Source organism: Bombina bombina, chromosome 6, assembly GCF_027579735.1.
Source record: "Bombina bombina isolate aBomBom1 chromosome 6, aBomBom1.pri, whole genome shotgun sequence".
Taxonomy (NCBI): domain Eukaryota; kingdom Metazoa; phylum Chordata; class Amphibia; order Anura; family Bombinatoridae; genus Bombina; species Bombina bombina.
The window spans coordinates 577,306,375-577,330,743 of record NC_069504.1 but is presented as its reverse complement, the minus strand read 5'-3'; the positions used below and the strand labels follow the sequence as shown (position 1 = coordinate 577,330,743).

Genomic DNA, 24,369 nt, shown 5'->3' with positions numbered 1-24,369 from the left:
AGCACATTGACACATAGATGCGTACCGTATATTTACAAGGTAGAAACTACGTGAGAATAATATGACAAATATAATGCGGTTGACATCCAACACAGACCACAATGTAGATCTATATAACATACATACATTACTCCGCTATTTCTGAATGTGACAATGTATGCTGGGGAAGGTGAGGTTACTGTACTGTTTTTTAACTTATGTTCTTCAACTTACGTTTTGCACTTGTTAACTTTTTGACCCTCTAGGGCCTCTGTAAAGTCTGTTGCGCAGAGGAGACGCCACACGCACTAGCAGGATCAGCACCAGGTAATGCACATAAATTGTTTGTTCACTCTTTGTTGTGTAAGGTCTGAGGACGGTGGCAACACCGAAAACGTTCACCTAAGTAAAAGTTTTGGTGATGAATTGAAACCCAGTTTATAATGTAAGTCAATGGGAAGTGAGGGAGATAGGTTCCAGGCCCCTCTCAAAATTGTCATAAGTAACATCTAATTCATTATTTTTAAAGCTTTGAAATGAAGACTTTAAATGCTAAACAGCATTATAAACCTAATAAAATAATCACACAACACAGACTTCACTTTGCATTTTTCTGCAAACAGTTCTTTTTATGCAAATAAAAGGTTGTTATTCTGAAACGGGAGGAGGAGGAGGAGGAGGAGGAGGAGGAGGAGGAGGAGGAGGAGGAGAATCCTCATCTTGCACACATCAATCTCCATCAGATTTCTGGATTTCATTAATATGTTGGTTTTAAAAATTGTCCAGGATATTTGTCTTGTGGATGTTTGAAATAAGCATTCCATTGATCACTTTTGCCCTTATGCACATTTAGGCCCCTTACACTTTCACCTGTGTAGTTCAGTGTCTTTGTTCATGTACATGACAGAGTATATGTTTGTGTGCGTGTTACTGTATGAGTGTTTGTACATATAGTTTTTTTTTGCTATATATGAGCATGTCATTTTTATATTATAGCTGCTAGCACATGCAGAAACACATAAAAGACACACCACACGTGTGTATAATTGAAACAGCAGGTGTTCCAGCACTCCAACCTTGGTAGATCGCAAGGACCTGGGTGCAATCCTCAAAAGAACATACAAAACTGGTTTTAGGAATGAAGGGCACTCTCAGGATTTTTGATAATTGCGTGTCAGCAAAGACTTTCTTTTATTTTTCTTAATAACAACATTTGTTAATGGTCGACGTTTCGGCTTTCACAGAAGCCTTCATCAAGACGAATCACATCTCATACCGGCATCCAGCCGTGCTCACCAAACTGAAGACATACACACATACATATACAAACACACACAATATAGCGAGGAGCACTCACTGGGTCTTAAATAATTCAATTTATTATGATACAAATCATAATAAATTGAATTATTTGTTTAAGACCCAGTGAGTGCTCCTCTCTATAATCGGACTTGCATACATGTTATTTGACATGTTAGGTTTAATCTCACTACCTACTTACATTTGTTGATTGCATTAAAGTATTGTTAGGTTTGTCTCCTAAGTTGTTATAAATAAAACCCTTATTTATATACAGTTTTGGTTTAAATTGTTTTGCGAATCAGGACAAGTAGGTTGTTTTTTAAATTTCCACGTGTGTGTGTGTGTGGATAGATGATAGAGATGGAGATATCTGCACTCCAGACCGGACCGGGTCCTGGGTGCTTAAATAGCACTCCCAAAAAGCTGTGCTGTCACCAGAGTCACAGGCAGTTAACCCCAGTCCGGAATGGGTGCAAGAAACATAGGGGTATTACAAACAAATAATACAACACACATAGAGACACCCAGCAATCACCAGCCAGCCGATTCTTGGCATTGCAGATATTGATACAAGGCTTGTGTACAACTTGCTTGGTCATAGAAACCCATTTTATGAAGCTTCTGACACTAAGTTTTTGTGTTGATGTTGTTTCCAAAGGAAGTTTAGAACTTTGTAGCGATTGATGCAAAAAAAGATAATCAATTTTATGCGCTACAGCTCTTTGAGTTTACGTGGTTTACTACTTTGTGGCTGAGCTGCTGTTGCTCTTGAGAACTTCCACTTCACAATGATAGCATCAACAGTTGACCTGGACAGATCTAGTAGACTAGAAATTTAATGAACTAGCTTGTGGCAAAAGTTGCATCCTATGGTTTGCTTAAAGTCACTGACCTTGGATATTATGCACCTGGTATAGTTTAAACACCTGAATTCAATAAATTAGTAGGGGTGTCCATATACATTTGTCCATATAGTGTATATCAATAACATGTAATTGTATGGGGCTTATGCTGGATACACATTTTGATTGATAGAAATATAGAAGCATTCTAGAATATGGAATACTGAATATATGTGGTTAATTATAGTGTTTTGGCTGCTGGCAATAAGGGTGATCCCTGCAATGTGTGTGTGTGTGTGTGTGTGTGTGTGTGTGTGTGTGTGTGTGTGTCAGTGACGTCAGAGGCTGGTGAGGCAGTGGCAGGATACGCCTTCATTCTTTAGATATCCTTTGTTGAAGAAATAGCAATGCACATGGGTGAGCCAATCACATGAGGTATCTATGTGCAGCCACCAATCAGCAGCTAATTAGCATATTTAGATATGATTTTCAACAAAGGACATCAAAATAATGAAGAAAATTAGATATTAGATGTAAATTGGAAAGTTATTTAAATTTGCATATGGGTTTCATATGGGTTTCATGTCCCTTTAAATGGTGTCTTGGAAAACTGGTCAACTTAGTAAACATCTGATTTTAGTTTAAAGGATTGTAACAGAAACTCTTGCCAGATAACACAATGCTTGCTCTGATTATGAGATCTAGAAATCCATGCCCATTAAAATATGTTTAAAACATACTTTTTACTTTAATGCTGCAAATTATGCTTATAGATTCTTTCATTACATAAGGGATGAGAGTCAGAGGGGGAGGAAGAGAGACAGAGAGAGAAAGAGACCATGGGGGAGAACAACACATAAGGAGAGAGATGGATAGATAGATAGATAGATAGATAGATAGATAGATAGATAGATAGATAGATAGATAGATAGATAGAGAGAGAGAGAGAGAGACACACACACACACACAAGGGGGGGGGGAACACTGCATTTTAAAGTAATAAAACAGCAGAGCTACAGAGAGTTCAGAAAATTAGTCTATAATTTAGTGTGAAGTACAGAGGCAAGCTGCTAAGTTAGTGGGTGTAAAGTTTGAGTAAACAAAATACAAAAACGATCCTTTGCTGTAAAAGAGTAAAAAAAACACTAAACCACATTCATTAAATTATCATTTTCACTAACAGAATCCCTATCAGTAAAATCTTACTTTAATAAGATGTGGGTGAAACACTGCTCCCTGTGCCTCTCTCCTACTCTGTAAGGATTCAGGAAGTGACAGTGGCACATTCCACTGCACTTAGAGGGGAAGAACAGAACTCTCTTTTTCACTTTAGCAAAGCTAGCAGGTTCACAGGACAGCAACAAAATATATGAAAGTTGTTTTTTTCCGTTTTTGTTTTGTTTTATTTGATTTAACATCCAGCCCCAACCCTATGTTCCACTTACTAATGCCTCTCGCTGGATTGGTTCAGCCCAAATAGGACTGCCTCAAATAAGCAGTTAATGGGCCATGCAATGATCTTAACCACTTGCATCCAGTAGATGGCGCAGCATGTTGTGTAATGGTGGGCAGACCTGCTTGTGCCTCTTCATTACACAACATATAGCTGTGAGGAAAAAAAATGCTGGGGGAAAAAAATTACAATTTTTTTTTTAAAGCCAATAAAAAAAATATATATTTTTGCCCATATGAGAGGTGAAGCACTGCCTCACCTGCCTCTAGTGACTGCACATCACTGGTGTTTGTTACAAGCTTGAACTATGTGCACGATTACCTCCTTTTATTGACAATTCTACTTAGTTCTGAGAAATATTAAAGAGACAGTTTACACCTGTGACTTAATTTGCCATAATGCTTCTTCCTACTCAATCCTTTTGCACCCATAAGTTCATGGATACAAGATTAAAAAAAAAAAAAAAAAAAAAACTTTTCTGTGCTGTGTCCTTCCCCATTTGTTTTTTTTGCTCAAGCTCATTCCAATTATTGCCTGTTATTTCATGATGTTGTGCATGAGTAACCACACATGCACAGTGTATTTACCTAGCAGCCTCAATCAGAGGAAGAGCAGGGGAATGAGGTCATTATCTGACCATTGCTGATGGTTTAAACATCCTCCACTGAACATTGTGCCCACTATCTACTTATCCTGCAGTATTATTACTATTATCATCATGTTATTTGTAGAGCGCCAACAGATTCCGTAGCGCTATAAACATAGGCATGAGATGCAAGGTAACATTTATAGTAGCAGAGTGGGTAGCGAGCCCTGCCGAGAGTTGCTGTGTTGTAGTCAGCTCTCATGAAGGTGAACAGCTGGGCTCATAGGCTTACATGCTAAGGGGGTTCAAGGGGATAAAAAAGTAGAAGAGGAACTGGGGTTAGAAAAGGTTAGTGTATGTTGTATGCATCCCTGAACAGTAGAGTAAAGGAACGCTTGAAACCATCAAAACCAGGGGAGAGGAGTCTTGTGGAGCAAGGCAGAGAGTTCCACAAAATAGGGGCCAGTCTGGAAAAGTCCTGTGGATGTAAATGTGAGGAGGTAACAAGAGAGGAGGAGAGAGAGGAGCAGAGTGAAGGGGGCTGGTGGAAGAGCATCTAGAGACGAGGCCTTGAATGTCAGAGTCAGAATTAGTGTTTAATTCTGGAGGCTAGAGGAAGCCAGTGAAGGGATTGGTAGAGAGGTACAGCAGATGAAAAGTGACATGTAAGGAAGAGGCATTCATTATAGATTGTTAAAGTGAAGGTCCATTTTGATGAATTAGTGCCCGGTTTTTAATAAACCTATTAAAAACAAGGGCACTTTAATTCATCAAAATTGACTTTACCGTTTTCTTAAAAAAAAAAAAAAAAAAAAAAAAAACTTACCTTTTAATCCTGAATGCCGCTCCAGCAATTCCCCCGGCTGTCAGAAGCATCTGCAGACGTCAGAAATGACGAATCACAGCTCCCCCCCCCCCCCGGGGGAATCTTGGCCTGATGCAATGCTGTGATTGGAGGAAGCCGGATTCGTCATTTTGGATCTGCGAAGACGGCTTGCAACGGGCGGAGGAAGTGCTGGAGCGGCTGCCAGGATTAAAAGGTAAATTTTTGAAGAAAACAGTGAAATGTCAATTTTCTTGAATTAAAGTGCCCTTGTTTTTAAAAGGTTTATTAGAAACCGGGCACTAATTCATTAAAATGGACCTTCACTTTAAGGAGCTAGAGGGCAGCTAGGGAGAATGGAGTTACAGTAGTCAAGGCGGGAAAGAATGAAAGAGTGGATTCAAATATAAGTTGTGTATTGTATGAGGAATTGTCGCATTCAGGAGAAGTTTTTAAGGTGGTAGCGGCAGGAATTGGCCAGTAGAAATGAAATACTACACAAGTGTTCCGGATTACAGTTATAAAGATATGGAATTTGCATGCACAAAATCTCTGTGCACTAGCTTGAGGGCTAACTTGCGAGTCGCAGCTAACACCGTACATTTGGAAGTAGAGAAACTGCACACAACATAGGGGAAGAGTTTGTGGGCCATTTTAGGCAGCGAGACTGCACAGAAAAAGTGAAAAAAAAAAAAGTAATCTTGTATGCAATTATGGATGCGAAACAGGAGGATTGCGTGGGGAGACGCATTATGGCAAAGTAAGTTTGTAACAGGTGTAAATTGGCCCTTTAACAAAACATATGACAGATAGTTGGAAGTGGTGTGATTCCTGTGCTTTTAAAAAAAAAAAAAAAAAAAAAGCGCATCCAAAAGTCAAGCAAAGAAGCACATTATACAGGTAAAACGTGTGATATACAAACACCAATTATCCAAATCACACTTAACCCCTTGAGTTCTAATGACGGCTCTGAGCCGTTGCAAAGTTTCCCTCTCAGGTGCTAACGACAGCTCAGGGCTAGCACTCCCCTTCGTGGAGTTCTGGGGACCTCCATCTTCTCCCACCCCTGCAATCTGGCCTGTATAGTGACAGGCATCACCGGGGCTTCACGTTTTGCGCAGTGACGTCATGCGCAATGTTGTCATTGCGCAACTTTATTTAAAAAATTGTCAGTAATAGGAGATGGGGCATGCTGCTTAGATGCCTGTATCTCAGGCATCTAAGCAGCTACAGGGCCCCCAAGACCCACCACTGGAAAGGTAATCACCTTTCCAATGGTATAAGTATTTAATGTGTATAGTAAAAAATTAAGTTAAAAAAAAAAAAAAAAAAAGGATTTTGGGATCTCTAAATTCACATAAAGATCAAAATTGCCTAGAAACCCCCAAAATACATATTCTAAAAATAAAGTTGTTTCTTTTCGAAAAAATTAATATCGGTTTCGATATTATAACTAAATAATCACCGTGGTAACTCCTGTTACCGCAGTGATCACCTCGCTAAATGTTGAATTCCCTTTTACAATACGGACCTATATTATATTTGTAATCCCATGATAATGTGGTTACAAATTAATAAATGGTAGAGGAATGCTATTAAAAAAATATATTTTTTTTTATAAAATCAGCCTTTTAGCGTCCGTGGAAGATGAGTAAAACACCCTCTTTACGCATAATTTCTAGCGACATAATTCCTTTAACCCCTTAAGGACAAGGCCATTTTTCAGTTTTTTTCCCTTAAAGGGACACTGAACCCAAAATTCTTTTGTAATTCAGAAAGAGCATGCAATTTTAAGCAACTTTCTAATTTACTCCTATTATCAATTTTTCTTCGTTCTCTTGCTATCATTATTTGAAAAAGAAGGCATCTAAGCTTTTTTTTGGTTTCAGTACTCTGGACAGCACTTTTTTATTGGTGGATGAATTTATCCACCAATCAGCAAGGACAACCCAGGTTGTTCACCAAAAATGGGCCGGCATCTAAACTTATATTCTTGCATTTCAAATAAAGATACCAAGAGAATGAAGAAAATTTGATAATAGGTGTAAATTAGAAAGTTGCTTAAAATTTCATGCTCAATCTGAAGCACGAAAGAAAAAATTTGGGTAGTGTCCCTTTAAAGGACCAGGGCTATTTTTACATTTCTGCGGTGTTTGTGTTTAGCTGTAATTTTCCTCTTACACATTTACTGTACCCACACATATTATATACCGTTTTTCTCTCCATTAAATGGACTTTCAAAAGATACCATTATTTTCATCATATTTTATAATTTACCATAATTTTTTTTATAAAATATGAGGAAAAAAAATGCAAAAAACACACACTTTTTCTAACTTTGACCCCCAAAATCTGTTACTCATCTACAACCACCAAAAAACACCCATGCTAAATAGTTTCTAAATTTTGTCCTGAGTTTAGAAATACCCAATATTTACATGTTCTTTGCTTTTTTTGCAAGTTATAGGGCAATAAATACAAGTAGCACTTAGCTATATCCAAACCATTTTTTTTTTTTTTAAATTAGCGCAAGTTACATTGTAACACTGATATCTGTCAGGAATCCCTGAATATCCCTTGACACGTGTATATTTTTTTTTAGTAGACAACCCAAAGTATTGATCTAGGCCCATTTTGGTATATTTCATGTCACCATTTCACTGCCAAATGCGATCAAATAAAAAAAAAAACGTTCACTTTTTCACAAACTGTTTCACAAACTTTAGGTTTCTCACTGAAATTATTTGCAAACAACTTGTGCAATTATGGCACAAATGGTTGTCAATGCTTCTCTGGGATCCCCTTTGTTCAGAAATAGCAGACATTTATGGCTTTGGCATTACTTTTTGGTAATTAGACCGCTAAATGCAGCTGCGCACCACACTTGTATTAGACCCAGCAGTGAAGGGGTTAATTAGGGAGCTTGTAGGGTCAATTTTAGCTTTAAGGTACTGTAGTAGACAAGCCAAAGTATTGATCTAGGCCCATTTTGATATTTCATGCCACCATTTCACCGCCAAATTCAATTAAATAAAAAAAATCGTTCACTTTTTCACTAACTTTGGGTTTCTTACTGAAATTATTTACAAACAGCTTGTGCAATTATGGCACAAATGGTTGTAAATGATTTTCTGGGATCCCCTTTGTTCAGAAATAGCAGACATATATGGCTTTAGCGTTGATTTTTGGTAATTAGAAGGCTGCTAAATGCAGCTGCGCACCACATTTGTATTATGCCTAGCAGTGACAGTGTTAATTAGGGAGCTTGCAGGGTTAATTTTAGCTTTAGTGAAGAGATCAGCCTCCCACCTGACACATCCCACCCCCTGGGTTATTAATTTATTTTTTTAAATCTGTTTAGCTGTGATGGACCCCCCCCTTAGCCCCCAACTTCTCTGATCCCCCCCAAACAGCTATATAACCCTCGCCCACTACCTATTTGCTGCCATCTTGGGTACTGGCAACTGTCTGCCAGTACCCAATTTGTCCCAAAAAAGGTTTTTTCTTATTTTTTTTTAATGTAATTTACATTTTTCTGTAGTGTAGTTGCCCCCCCCTCAATATACCCCCCCTCCCTCTCCCAGATCCCTTTGATCATTAATTTCCCCCCCTCCATTTCCCTCTCTCCCACTCTGTACTCATTGATGGCAGTGGTTGTTGCGCAATCGTGCGCATACACGCGCTCCCTGCAGGCCCCCCGCACGCTCCCGGCGTGCACATCGCACATTCAGGAACCGGATGCCGGGTAGCGATGGGCCACCCACCCGCCTCCCTGCAGCTGCTCCCACCCACCAACGATCAAGCCCATCGCTACCGGTGCAGAGAGGGCCACAGAGTGGCTTCTCTCTGCATCGGTCTTGGGAAAAAAGGTATTGCAGTGATGCCTCAATATCGAGGCATCACGGTAATACCTTGAAAGCGATCAGGATTGCTTCCAGCCACTTTAAACCCTAATGTCGTACAGGGTACGTCTCTGGTCTTTAAAGACCAGTTTGTGTGTGACGTACCCTGTACGACATGCGTCGTTAAGGGGTTAAATATATCTATTTATTTTGTAAAGAGAATTAAAGTGAATGTTAACTGTCATGAATCAGTGCCTGTTTTTTTTTTAAAAAAAAACAAAAAAAAAACACAACTATTAAAAGAGGGGCACTTTCATTCATGAAAGTTTACATTGCAACGGATTGTACAAATACCTTCTTCTCCTGAAACAACGGATCGCCAATCGCCCTGTCTGCTTCTTCCTGCTGTACTAACACAGCAATGACAAAACTGGCTTTCTCCAATCACGCGTGGCCTCACCAGATGAACGCTCCTGGGGGAGAAGCCGTGATAGGAGAGAGACGATTTTGTCATTGCTGACGAAGTACAGAGAAGCTGCAGACATGGGATTGCCGATCTGGTGTTTAAGGAGAAGAAATTAAGTATTAGTAAAACCCGGTGCAATGTAAACTTTCATGAATAAAAGTGCCCCTGTTTTTAATAGTTTTTTTAAAAACCGGGCACTGGTTCATGAAAGTTGACATTCACTTTGAAAAGAAAAAAAAAAAAAAAAAAAAAGTCTTTCAACTTTACAGGGTTATGTCTGCAATCAGACAGCTGTAGCCACCTAAGAAATTAAAGTGAAAGTCAACCATAGCGTTTTTGAAACTCTAGGGTTGACTGTTGAAACAAAGGGCACTTCATGAATGAAAGTGCCCTTTATTCGTTTCAACCGTTTGCAGTTCTTAGTTGCTACGGCAGCCCACGGCCAAAAAATATTTTTGTTACTAGCCATGCGGTAAATCCGGTTTGGCGCCCATGGGAGCCGGATTTACCGCATGGCTATTTGCTAAGAGGTGAAAACATCACCTCTTAGCTAAATATTTTTTTGCTGTGGACTGCTGTAGCAGCTAAGAACGGCGAACGGTTGAAACAAAAAAAAAAAAGGCACTTTCTGCATGAAGTATCTTATACTTCATGTATTAAAGTGCCCTTTATTTGTTTTAACAGTCAACCCTAGCGCTTCAAAAATGTTATGGTTGATTTTCACTTTAAGATACATCAAATAAAGTACACATTTTTGGAAAATACATTCTTTGGTGCATCAAATGGGGGGCTACAAGTATTGCTAGCACAAAAATAGACAATGCAATAATACAGGGCTCAACAAACCCAGGGGCCTGGGAGCCACTGGCTCCTATAATTTTACCCCTGGCTCCTAACTTTTTGGGTTATTCTCCATATATCTATATACAAATCCAACTGTCTGGCTCCTAAAAATATGCCTGGCTCCCAAATATTCTTACTGGCTCCTAATTTTTAAACAGATTTGTCAAGCACTGCGAATAATAAGTGGAATATGGCTCTTTGCTAAAAATATAATATTTTTTATGCAAAGCACAATATTCCATTAATTGTTGCGCACCTCAATTATGTGTTAGAGATACATGTAGCCCCTCATTTGATGCACCAAAGGGTGTACTGTCTAGAAATGTGTGCTTTGTGTACCATATTTTAATTTTCCAAAGTGGCTAGAACTGTTTAATTGCAGACATGGCAAACTTGAAATAGTCTAAAAATAAAAATAGCATTTCAACTTTTGTGGGTTGTGTCTGCAATCAGACAGTTGTAGAAACCTGGGAAACTAAGATACATTGAAAAAAAAGTACACATTGTTGGAAAGTACACCCCTTGAGGTATCAAATGAGGGGCTACATGTATTGCTAGCACAAAAATAGACAATGTAAGTGGAATATGGCTCTTTGCTTAGAATTTTTTTTTTTTTTTTTAAGCCATGCAACTTATTCCATTAATTGCTGTGCACCCCAAATTCATGCTATAGATATTTGAAGCCCCTCATTTGATGCACCAAGGGGTGTACAGAGTTAAATATAAAAACACAGTTTTCCCTAAAAATCAGGAAAAATTACAAAAACTTTAATGTAATCTGTCTCAATTCTTTTTGCATACACATATAGCTTGACCCATACAGACAAGTATTGTAACAAAATACACCTGCACCCATGCACTAACCTGCGTCCCAGATGAGTAAACAGGAGATGAAGAATTCTTATTTCTTTCTTAACCCCATCAATGCCATTAACTAACACAGAGCAAATTAGAATTTGTAGTTAAAATGTTCCCATGGTATGAAAAGTACAGAATATGTTATGATGGATTATTAACAAAAGCACTGTAATCAAGCAAGTAAAACTATTCACTTGTCATGACAGGTTTTAGGTGTCTCCAAGCTTAATTACAAGCAATATTGTTTTATTACATAAATCACGATACATCAGCAGAGTGACACACACAAAATGACTAAGCGACAGGGTGGTTAGTAGAATACCAACCTAAGTATATTATTTAAAACATGGTATTAGAAGGCTAATCATTTCTAAATAATTTTATTACTAGACGTAACAGACATTCATCTCTGAAACGCAAAAGTATTCAAACTCAACAAGTACTCTGAAGAAAGGGTCTAAAACTATGAAAAAATAAACCCTAAGTTAATTTTGTTTCCTTCCTTGTAAAGAGATAAGACATACTTAAAAGAATATGAAACCAAATTTTTTTTTCTTTCATGATTCAGATACAGCATTCAATTTTAAGCAACTTTCTAATTTACTCCTATTATCAATTTTTCTTCATTCTCTTGGTATGCCTTGTTGAATGAGCAATGAAGGACTGCACTCGCTGGATTTAGATATCGGATTAACAGACTGAGTACTATTGATGACCCAACTACACTGTGAGTGTAGATAAGAGAGAGAAAAAAAAAGAGAGAAAGAGAAAGAAAGAGAGAAAGAGAGAGAGAGACCAATCAGCAGCTAGAACCTAGGTTCTTTGCTGCTCCTGAGCTTTCATAAATAAACCTTTCAGCAAAGGATAACAAGAGACGGAAGCAAATTAAATAATAGAAGTAAAATGGAAAGTTGTTTAAAATTGTATTCTCTATCTGAATCATGAAAGAAAATTTTGGGGTTCAAGTACCTTTAAAAACCATTATGTTGTGCGAATAAATGGAAATTAAAATCAAAATGTTAAAAGATAAAAAAAATTTTTAAATAGAATAAAAAAAAAAAAAAAAAAAGTAAAATATGGTTTCAATTTATATTTAAACTTTTACAAAATGCACAACTTTGGTGCCCCTTTTCAGATGGGGGGGGGGGACGGGACATTGGAAACCACCCAAAGCTGTTTAAGAACCAATGAATACAGTAGAATTGCATAATCAACATGTGCATAAGAAAAACACAAGGCAATAGCACTTACTCTGACTTTTAAAAGAACAGTATATGTTCTGATAAAAATGTCTTCAATTTGCTGATACCCTGTATCATATGACAGCCATCAGTCATATAAAAAGAGCACAAATGCATGATGAAAGTACACTGAAAAGTCTCTTAAAACTGAATATTCTAATTTTGACAGAGTCCCTTTAATATATAGATTTAAACACATTGGGTTAAATTAATTAGAAAATACTCTTAAAATCTACAGAAATCACCATAGACTATAAATCATTAGTTTTTTCTACAGAATTGTAAACGACCTCTAAATGTTTTATATGTAATTATATCTACTCACATATACACCCCAGGAGTTGACATCACCTGGAATATACAGCTAAAGCACTTTAGAGGGTGTAGTGGGTGAGTTTACATACTTCTCCCTCAAATCACTATCCCTACACCCACTGCCCTCAAAGACACTGCACAAACATGGCAAGAATCCTGGAGGAGGGGTAAAGATGGTATTTTAGTGTTTTAAGTATTAAAATAAAATAAAAAAATTCACTCCAAACTTATTTTTCCCTCCGATCTATACTTTTGAAAAGGTAAGCGAAAGTATAGGATGGGAAAGTGTGGATTACATAAAAATCACTGATGGGCCACGTAGGCCCAATAAATTACTCCTATGTTACAAAAATAACTACCATCAACTGTTGTAGCTAAACCACAATTTCCTCTGTCATCCCATCTTCTCCAGATCAGGATTAACCTGTTTAGTGTGCTCCACAGCCTAGCAATAGCCAAACTCTGAAGGGTGAGGTACCAAAGTGTGTTGCTCAATAAGGACAAAGAAAAACAGAGAAGTGGCACCTACAATGTGTCAAATTCATTATAGGTGTATAGAATATATTTATTTCAGCACTCATTGGACTGAAATCTAAACAAAGTTTATTAAAAAAAACAAAATATCTCTGAAACAAGCTGAAACAAACAAATCAAATAAGAGTGCATTAGAACAAAGGAGGATACACATATGGATATTTTATTTGTGCAAACATACATACACAGGGATGGAAAACTAGCTAGTGTTTACTAGTCAGGAGATGAAAGTTAAAAAAGAAATTTGACTTATTTTTTTATTTTTAATTTGTGCAGGATAGATGATAGATAGAGATATGTGTGTGTGTGCGTGGTGTGTGTATACATAGGGAATGGTCAGGATTTGGAGCCATTTTTGGAGGGGGGGGGGTCTGTGGAATATTAGTACTTGGATAAAAAAAAAAACTGGATTTTACTGCTGCAAACAAAACTGGTGGTGGGTTTGAGCTTGCATTAATCACCCTCTGAGACTGCTGGTAACAGTAAGCGGAAGTCCATGGTTGTATCAGGGGCTGAAAATCAGGGCACCATGGCTTAATTTTAAGGCACCAGTGGCACCCTGGTTTGGCCAGCTCTGTGTTAAAGGGATATTTAGCTGCAAAAGATAAAAAATGATCTAATATGTTATTGCACTATTGCTTGTATATGGCTGTGTGTTTATCCCCTGCAAAGCGCTTAAACCACCTTAAGACAGATTCACAGCAGCAATGCACCACTGGGAGCTAGCTGAACACATCTGATGAGCCAATAACAAGAGACAAATGTGTGTAGCCACCAATCACCAGCAATCTCACAACAGGGTAGCATATGTTCAACAAAGGATTAGCAAGAAACAAAGTAAATTTGAAAATAGAAGTTAACTGAAAAGTGAAATAAAATTACCGGTACATGCTCTATCTGAATTATCCAAATTAAATTTTGACTTTCCTATCCATTTAATGTGCACATATGTCTTTGGTTTGACTAATTAAAATGGCCAAGAAGGATACCTTGGGGGGCAGGGGCGGAGCCAACTACACAACAGACAAGACGCACAGTTACTGAGCTCCTGAAAGATTAAGTGTTTTGAGGGATTAAATGCAATGCCTCCGATTTATATACACATGAGGGAAGCAGCTACTGTTAAAAGCAACCTAACGGAATTTTATATGGATCTAAACAAGTTGTAACGAAAACGTGGAGGTAGTGATTACTGGCCTCAAAGAAGCAGCATGACAAATGTAGCACTCGTAACTACACCACCAAGCATGGAGGATTTCTATCTACAGGTACAGGCACTTCTTGAAAACATTGGAGAGAAGATGCATCAATATTTTGATGACCTCATAATTGCCTGTAGAGCCGAGCCCACAGAGGAAATCACCTGAATTGCTGTAATGGCTGCTAGCATAGACCTCACTACGGCCACAGATAAAATGGCGGCTCCTAAGCTGGAGTTCACGGAAGAGAACGGAGGTCCTCCCACGACATGGCAAACTAATTTACCTCCTATAGATCTTTTGTACCGGGAGAGAGCTTGTCCAACAGTGTGGCCTATACACATAATGGAACCCGATATTCTCACCTTATCTGTGTCAGTTCCAGCTCCCGCAGTCGCACACTTGGCTTCTATAGCTACCATGGGTTCTCCCAGGATGTGCAGACGGACAGATCCAGTTGCTGCTATACAAGGGATCACTCCGTTCACGCAGATCGGCAAATCGAGGTCAGGAGAAAGCCAACGGAAACACTCAGCAGTGTCAACCCCGGCATCACTCTCATCTCAGCCTAGATTTAACCCTCAGGGGGACATTAGTCTACAGACACCTTTGGGGAATCTGGTCTCATCACTTGGGCAGCTTTGTATCAGCCAACAATTGGGACTTAAAATAAATAAAGCTGGAGTAGGCTAAAGACTAATGTGTACGTAGAACAAGGTAGTGTTTAGCGCTCCCTTCATGACTTTTTTTTTTTCGGCTATGACTTTGAAGATCTGTGAACTCCCATATACATAAACGGACTCTGATATAAACTGGACTGTATTTAAGTTTTGACTACTCCCCAATAAAAGGAAGAGCTCCCTCTGTATCACGTAACATTTTTTTTTTTTTTTTAAAGTTCAGACCTAGTTGCTAGCAACACCTGTTTTATGTGACGCTTGCTATGTTTGCGTTTGAGGTTTCCCTAACATTTTCCGTTTTATATATTCCACTGTTAACGGTTGTTTTACGAACCTAGCCAGTATTCAAGGGTTGTTTCACACATAGACATAGAATTTTAGAAGGTTTATACTAGTCCTGCTGACATAATTCCAAACACAGGAGAACTTATAATCACATCACTCAATTCTGGAGTCATTTTGAATTTGAGGTATACATTAGGTTGTCTTTTCCTATTTACAGCTAATGGTAAAGGGAACCTGTAGCTTAGCTGCCCGAGTTATGGGTTCCAACATATCCCCTATTTACCACAATACACTTCCCATAGTAAACCATTTGGGGCCCAAGAGAACTCCATGCTGTCAGCGGCCGAGACAGCGTGGATAAGTATCTGGTTAAAAATATAGCATATGTCTTACACATACCTAGTCGCATAGGAGACACGTTAGCTCATCATACAAAGATTTGAGAACTAGGGTCTTTATATATAACCTGCCTATGGGTATTTTTAGAGATCTCTTTATAGAGGCTTAATTTTCCATTTTTGCCATGTTTACCTATCTATACTTTACTAACATATAGCTTAATATAGAGCTACTAGAGAAGCATCAAAGCTTATAATATTTGTATCTGGGTCTACTGATAACACTATTTGAGATTCACTGTGGCCTGATATATGATCAGATAAATGAGGGATTGCTTTAACTGATCGCAACTCCCATGACGCTTATGTTTTAGTAATGTATGGATAACTTTGATGCACTGGTCAGAGTGGTATACTGAGATTCATACTGTAACTTCTCATAATAATATTACTTTCTAGAGCTACCTAGGTTTCTTCATACTACAGGGTGCTACAAATACATGGAGAGAGGCATCAGCAGTTAATTCTCTCTTTATCACACTAGGTGAAATAACAGAAGGATCATTACTAGTCCCTTTTCACTGGTACACCAAACCTGTATCAAATAATTACTAATATAACACATCATCTGGAATTCCCACTAAAATCCCAGAGTATGCTGGCTCCCATACTAATTTTTGTATAAAATAACTGTCGCATCATGGGATTGTTTCTTTACCATGTCTGTATTTGTGGGGTCTAGTTAACTATTGTTTTTTATGGTACTGGTAGGCCTTAGATTTGTACATGATGACATTATTGTAATGCCTGATCACTGCACTTGGGGAGAGTATTAGATAGCGGTGTACTCTCAGTACTATATGTTTTATTCCTAGCTATCTATAGACACACTCTTACAAGATCATATCCCATACATGTGACCGAAGATAATTGGCACTTATTAGAAGGGTTCTGTTTGGTAGACGGGTCTCTTCAGATGTGAAGTTCGTTCTAAATGTTATTGTGTTACCTTTATCTTCCCCTGTAACTTACTATGCCTGATAATTAAATCTGACATGCTTCATTCAAAGTTTATTTAGGAATGGTAATGGGGTCCCTCCTTAAAGATAGAATATCCGCCTTAGTTTAAATCTTACCCACTTCTATCAACCCCGCACTTTAATGGTAAGACTCTACATTTTATTCACCCCACAAGTTCAATAAATCATTCAAATACCACTTAGTTAATTTCTCTAAACAATTTAGGACACTAATTTAAACCCTTAAAATCCCCTGACACTTCTTTATCCCCTACAGCTCCTTTAATAGGGCTCGCCCCCTCCCCCCATTTTTCCCCTCTTTACTGAGCGGCTCTTGCCCGCTGAATTCCCCCTCAGACTAAAGTGCACCTTCTATATCAATGTGGGGAACATTAATTATAGTAAATAATAAAAAAGGAAGTTTCATTCTAGTCAGTCCGAACCTTTGTACACACCATACAATGATACAAAATGTGTTTTAGTCAATGCCTGTTCATTTCATTGTTGTACTTGATCTGATGCAACTGTTATTTTTGGACGAAATCTGTATGTTTTATCTACTCATAACTTCAATAAAAAAAATTATTAAAAAAAAAAAAATGGCCAAGAAATAAAAAAACATTTTTAATGTATAAAATCCAATGGTGAAATACAGTGTGCTAAGGCTTTTCTTTAAGTATATATCAGCATAAATATTAGCAAGTCAGGAAAAAGTGGGGCATGCAACTTACATGCACAGTAAAAGTTACTACTAAAGTAGTGATTACTTCTATTAGGATAAACAGTAAAAACGTTATTGCCAAAATGCTTTGAATAGAATCTAAAATACTCTGATACATGTTTAAAATAAGAACCACAATGATCCTTTACAATTTTTAAAAATTTCCGATTCACTTTTAATTCCAGAAACCAATCATATGTAGTCACTTTACATTAAAGAAACGGGTGTATATATGAATATATACGGTAAAGCGCTATATACTTATTCCAAACAATATGATATTATTATAAACCCTGTATGATATACGTCAACATAAGGGTACACTGGTAACTGGATTAAACATATAGCCAGTACACAGGTACTCACAAAGTCCAGAGTCAAAAATAACTGGTGTATGAGTCCGAGAAATGTCTCCCAAATCACAGAGAGAAGTAAACAGATATGTGTGTGGTCTCGCTGCTCCTCCAAAAAGGACTTCCAAAGTTCCCAAGAAACTGTATAAAAAAGAGAAAAGGAGAGGAGCGCTGACTCAAATGTAGGGATAAAACAATTTATTATAACAAAAAACGGTTCAAAAACACTCACAAGATAAAGTCCTGTCGATCAGGACGAAACGCGTAGAAGAAAGATCCAGGCTCGCTACTTCGTTTGTCCCTACAAGGGATCCGTAGTGCATTGATTCACTTTCAACCACTGAGACTGCACGCTGAATTCTACGTCACCACCCGCGACTGCAGAGCGGTGTGGTAAGGACCGATTACAAAGCGTGAGACTGTAACAGCCAGAATATACACCTCCTAACATCGGAGTGACTACAAACTGACCGCAGGGGAATATTCACGGCAGACGGCCTAGATATGAATTTTACCCCTTTTATCTTGTGAGTGTTTTTGAACCGTTTTTTGTTATAATAAATTGTTTTATCCCTACATTTGAGTCGGCGCTCCTCTCCTTTTCTCTTTTTTATACACTTTACATTAAAGCACTCCAGAGGATACATTTTGGTGAAAAATTCTAGAACTATTGCTACTGGTGTTATTGGGCATCTTTTTGTAATGTTGTAAATTAAAAAACCCATGCCCCCTTAATACAAACTTTAAATTGTAACTGAATTTGTCTTGTGTTTTTCCTGGCATTTATTATGCATTTACATTCACAATGCCATCTGTACAAGCAAACAATGTTCTGCAGGCGTCAGCACCTCAGAATTAATATCCCCATAAACTAATGTATGTTTCAATAGTGGTCACTCTGGAGTTCATTTTATTGTGTTAAAATGGTTGTGGGTTAGACCAGTGTTTTTCAAACAGTGTGCCGTGGCACACTAGTGTGCCGTGAGAGATCCTCAGGTGTGCCACGGCAGACTGACAACAGTGTGACATTTTTTTAAACTTTGCTTGTTTTTTACTCCAAGTGCAGGGGTAGTTTGTAGGAGGCATGGCATAACAGCACAATACATACAGCATGTGTGTGTTTGTGTGTATGTGTATATATATATATGCTGTATTAGGCTACAATGTGTGATTTTTTAAAAATTTTGGGATGGTGGTGTGCCACAGGATTTTATAATGTAAAAAAGTGTGCCACGGCAAAAAAAAGGTTAAAAATCACTGGGTTAGACATTATCTGAATACTTTTTTTTTTTTCAAGTTAATCAATTTAAAACAAATAAATGAAACAAGAAACAAAAACTGCATGACAGTTCATCATGCTGAAATATCCAAGAGACTTATGTGGTTTTCAGTGGAATTTCTAAGGCGCCGAGTTCCTTATCACTAGTCTATATTTGAAACCCTGGATGCCAGTGCCATTAACCATTGCAGAGACATACATTTTTCACATTCTAGCCAGGGATCTGGTCTTTTTAAGGACAGCCTGGATGTAGTCATTTAAAGTGACAAAAATTTTACGAAAAGAAAATACTCTGTTAGAACATTTTATTGTTGCACTGTTAAAGGGCCACTAAACCCAAAATAGTTCTTTCATTATTCAGATAGAGAATAGAAATTTAAACAACATTACAATTTACTTCCATAATTTATTTTGCTTCATTTTTTAAATATCCTTATTTGAAGAAAAAGCAATGTACATGGTGAGCCAATCACATGATGCTTCTATGTGCAGCAACCAATCAGCAGCTAGTGAGCATATCTAGATATGCTTTCCATCAAAGAATATCAAGAGAATAAAACAAATTAGATAATATAAGTAAATTAGAAAGATGTTTAAAATTGCATTCTCTTTCTAAATCATAAAAGAAAAATTGTGGGTGGCATGTCCCTTTAATTGCAAATAACGGTGTTAAATTCATAGTTTGTCAGCTTCAGAGCTCCAATGCACTAATAGGACCGAGCTGAACACATCTGGTGAGCCAATTATAAGAGGCATATGTGCATAGCCACCAATCAACAGCTAGTTCCCAGTAGTGCACTGCTGCATTTGAGCCTACATAGTTATGCTTTTCAACAAAGAATGCATAGAGAACAAAAAGTAAAGATGAAACCAGAAGTAAATTAAATCATCTTAAAAAGACATGCTCTGTAACAAGCATGTTTCAATTTTGAGTTTTATGTCTGTTTAATATGAGTTACTACGTACTAAATACAGAGGTATTCTAAATGACTGTTAAAGGGACAGTCTACACCAAAAGTTGCATTATTTAAAAAGATAGATAATCTCTTTATTACCTATTCCCCAGCTTTGCATAACCAACACTGTTATATTAATAGACTTTTCACCTCTGATTACCTTGTATCTAAACCTCTGCAGATTGCCCCTTATTTCAGTTCTTTTGAAAGATTTGCATTTTAGCCAATCAGTGCTGACTCGTAAATAATTGCAAGGAGCATAATGTTACCTATATGGCACATGTGAACTAGCACTGTCTAGCTATGAATAACTGTCAAAATGCACCGAGATAAGAGGTGGCCTTCAATGGCTTAGAAATTAGCATAGGAGCCTACCTAGGTTTATTTTTCAACAACGAATACCAAGAGAACAAAGAAAATTTGATAAAAGTAAATTGGAAAGTTGTTTAAAAAAAAAATTGCATGCTCTATATGAATCATGAAAGTTTAATATTTTGACTTGACTGTCCCTTTAATGATTATCCCATATCACAGAAGAAAAGAAAGCAACATTGTTCTTTTGTACAGGGTTCCTAAAGAATTTGTTTAACAAATAAATAATAACAAAAGTAATTACTATATTGCATGTCTGGATACCTTTCCCCATCATGTTTTGGCAACTTTAGAAGTGACTGATTCAGCATGTGACTTAACACATTAAACAGTTGCGTACACACAAGTCAGAAAGCTGGGAGTGTTCACTCTTATCACTCAAGGTTTTCTAGTTGTACATACCAATATACTGTCTCATATCGAAACTGCATAGTTTCACTCAGCATAAAAACACCAAGACAGCCAGCAAAGTTCAGCAGTTGGAATGTCTCACTACAACTACCACCCTTATAGATCTGAATTATTTGAAATTACCTCAGCCTTATTCATGTAATGCCTAATAACCAGCCTGTTGCACCTTGATCTTCCTCCATCTCTAAAATGAAGCAGGTCAGAATACACCCACACAAATGCTCTTGTATTTTAAAAGTATACTTTTAATTAATGTAATGAGATCTGCTCAAAATGTTAAAATTGAGTATTAAAAAGAAACATCGCTTTTGAGCAATGTTATCAAGTTATGTGTTTTGTAATTTTAGGAATTGTGTAAAGAAATTTAAAATTTGAACAAAAAAAGAGCAGTTATCTGGGCACTCGAGAGGGTAGAAAAAAGGTAAATCTTTATTTGAAGAAAAAAAAAAAAAAAAAAAAAAAAAAAAAAAGGTTTAAAATGCATAAATATGCAAGGAATACAAGGAAGGCTGTCCTGACGCGTTTCGCGCCCCCTAGTGGTGCTTAGTCATAGGAAATACACTCCAAGGAAACCATCTCATACCTTAAGGTCGCCCAACCAATCATAGACCTGTATTGTTTTTCGTTTCCCTTTGCCTGCAAGTTTATTTCTATTTAAAAGAAAACTGGGCTTGGTAGCAAATACGGGAAAGATAATGAAGTCAGTTGGGCAACAGCACCCATAAAACACAGAAACCACCCATATCAAAAAGCACCAACTAACATGCATATATACAAAGTATAATGTCAAATAACCAAAAATAATAAACAGAATTGGTTCCTGATCTGTTAAACACTGTTTTTGTAATATATTAATCTTTATTTTACTGAAAGGGATCCAAAAGGTAAGCTTCATGTCAGTTTTTTTTTCCCCCATGCACCATGTCTAGATTACAAAATAACTTTTCAGAATGTGTGCTACAAAATGACAATTTTAGAAAAAATGCCAAACATATTGTAGTCTAAAATATTTTTTCAGCTAAAGAACAACTTATGTCATACAATTCTCTCTAAGTATAGACCAGTGCCATGAATTTAAAAAAAAAATGTTTTAAGTGTCACCTACTGACAATGTCAAATAAATGCAAATAAAGCAGTAAGGTTATGTATGTACAAGACAAGGTAGGCAACACAAAACTATGCTGCTGCATGGAAAAAAAAATGAGACAGCAGCAGCATTTCTAGGGTCAAACTAAATATAAACCGTAGTCCTAAAAAAGAGCAATACACAATGTAGCAAGTCTCAAGCAGATTCGGAGGTAAAATAGTTTGATATCCAAGACACTAATGTGATATAATAAAAGCTTTTACTGAAAAAAATGAATGCTTCTTCCTTTTGTATCAATTTTCTTTGCAATAAAGCAAATTTGCAAGGATTGTGATACATAGTTATGTGGTTGTTTATGGTTTGCATTATTCTTATCTCATGAAATGTATGATATTAAAAATAGATTAATAAGGCAAGATTCCATTCAGATCCTTCTCATCAGGATAGTGAACTCCCTTCCCCTCCCTCTGACTCTAAATCACCTATCAGAAGAGGGCAGAGAACAGAAACCCTAGGAGGTACTTAACCACTGCTGCTAAAACAAAATATTCAATATGGGATCTTCCCAAATAATCTAATGTACCAGTAGCATGCATAGACTGCATTACACATAGTAGAAGCAAAGGGAAAGCATGTTTGCTCCTTAGCACGGATGTGATAAATGCAAAATCCATAACCTATGAAATGTTAGTCCATTGAGTGGTCTCAGACACGACTTATCTCCTCTAATTTTCCCATCATTAACAGTTAATTATAGAGGGGGAGGGAGACAACCTCGCAAACGTAATTAACGTTATCACACCTTATCTTAGCATCAGCCCATGAAAATGATGCAGGTAGCTTTAGCTGGTAAGCAATACTACACTGGGTACCACGACTTCTCATTTATAATCAAGCTGATGCCTTACTTCTAGTTTAATCCACTGGCTGGAAAAATGGGCTCAAATTTTAAGATAACTTGTAATGACCACCCTGTTGCTGCCAGTGAAACCTGTCCCCCTCATGCAGGGCAGAAGAATGGATTGCTAACTCCGCTCTTTAAGCTGCAATGCAGATCAGTCCTTAGGAAAGCACCAGCAGAGACCATCTACAAAACCTAAACACAATGGTCCTGTCATCACCCCATACAGGATATCAACTAAAAATAAATATCCTAACAAGAAATGTGCACACACACCTTCAGAATCCCATGAAACATGCATTTCCTCTGGCTCATCTCATTAGAATTAACAGTATCAACGTTTTATTTGTTTATCTTGCTCTAAAGATCACCCCACATACAATGGAAATTGCACACACACACATATATATATATATATATATATATATATATATATATATATATATATATATATATATATATTCCCTATAATAAATAGTGGAGAGTTCAAAATTAAAATATATTCATTTCGCTAGAATAACGTAGACATTGGCAATTTGTTTCACTTGAAAGTTGTTAGAAACATTAGTGAATCTAGGCCAATCAATGAAAGGTTAAAATGATGTCATGAGTCTGTGGGTTAAAGTGCGAGCTCATCAGCCCACGTTAAAAGATACATTATGTTTATGCTGTGTTGCGGCATATGTTGGCGCTACTCTGCTCCCCAAGCCTCCCTTACCTTATTAGCAGTGGCTCTGGCCGACATCTTGATTCCTGGTACAGAGCCCCCTGTCCCGATCCCCCTGGAGGCTCTAGTGTCAGTGTCACTCCCGTCTCCCTCCTCCCCTCACACCGCCCGGATACACATCTCCTAGCGGGGCGGGGGAAAACAACTTTCAGTAGAGGAAAAGCAGCGGCCGCCACGGGACTCGGTCACCTGCAAGAGCCTCCGGGATGAGAGCGGAGTGACACCAAAAGTTTATATTCCCTTCCCCTGTAATCCTATGTAAGTTCCCCAACACGAAGGCCCAAGATCCGTCCCCGGTGTGTGAGTCCTGTAAACGAGCTCCGGATACTGACTGGACTCGTACTTCCTAAGGGAACGTCTGTACAATGGCAGCGGAGCCCGGCCGAGAGTCCCACTGCCCCTCCTTCGCCTCCTCCCACAGCGGCCACAGGCCTCCCCTCTCCCAGCAACCACGGACATGGCAGCCCGGGAGAATCCACAGCGCGAGAGGGGGTTATGTTCTCGTCGCAACGCTGATATATTTATAATATCACTTATTTCAAGTGGTTGTGTTTATCTATGGCAGACACAAAATAACTGCTGTGCTTACGTGCAAGAGGAGCTGTGTGTGCGAGTGCTGGTTTATTCACCTGTGTGTCACCCTCAAGCGATCACCTCCTCAGCTACCGCCATGGAAGTGACCACCTCTGGCTGGACGCTTGGCTAGGACATTGGCATAAGCCCGTAAGCAGCAGCGCAGGCGATGTGTGGAAGGGAATAGTTCCATAATAAAATTTAAAAAAACGTTTTGTAACGGGCTGTAATTTTAACATTAGCAACCCTGTAATTCTACGTGTTTAACCCCTTTGTGGAAACTGCGGCTGATTAAATCAGGAGCTCTATGCTGATGAGTGGTGCTGCTGAATGGATAATAGGCAGTTTCTGCTCGGAGCATCAGTGTTCTGTGGGTCCTGAGTG

The 24,369-nt window shown here is 37.9% G+C and overlaps 1 protein-coding gene across 1 annotated transcript in view; it reads right to left on the bottom strand.

Moving 5' to 3' along the window:
• The window catches only part of TJP1 (tight junction protein 1), a gene marked incomplete in the record, with an annotated part of 489,926 nt that extends 466,137 nt beyond the window's left edge, over positions 1-23,789 (bottom strand). The window contains 1 exon segment of the mRNA XM_053717550.1: positions 23,404-23,789. Within this exon segment, the coding sequence (XP_053573525.1) occupies positions 23,404-23,430 (27 nt within the window).
• Positions 23,790-24,369: the final 580 nt, after the last annotated feature.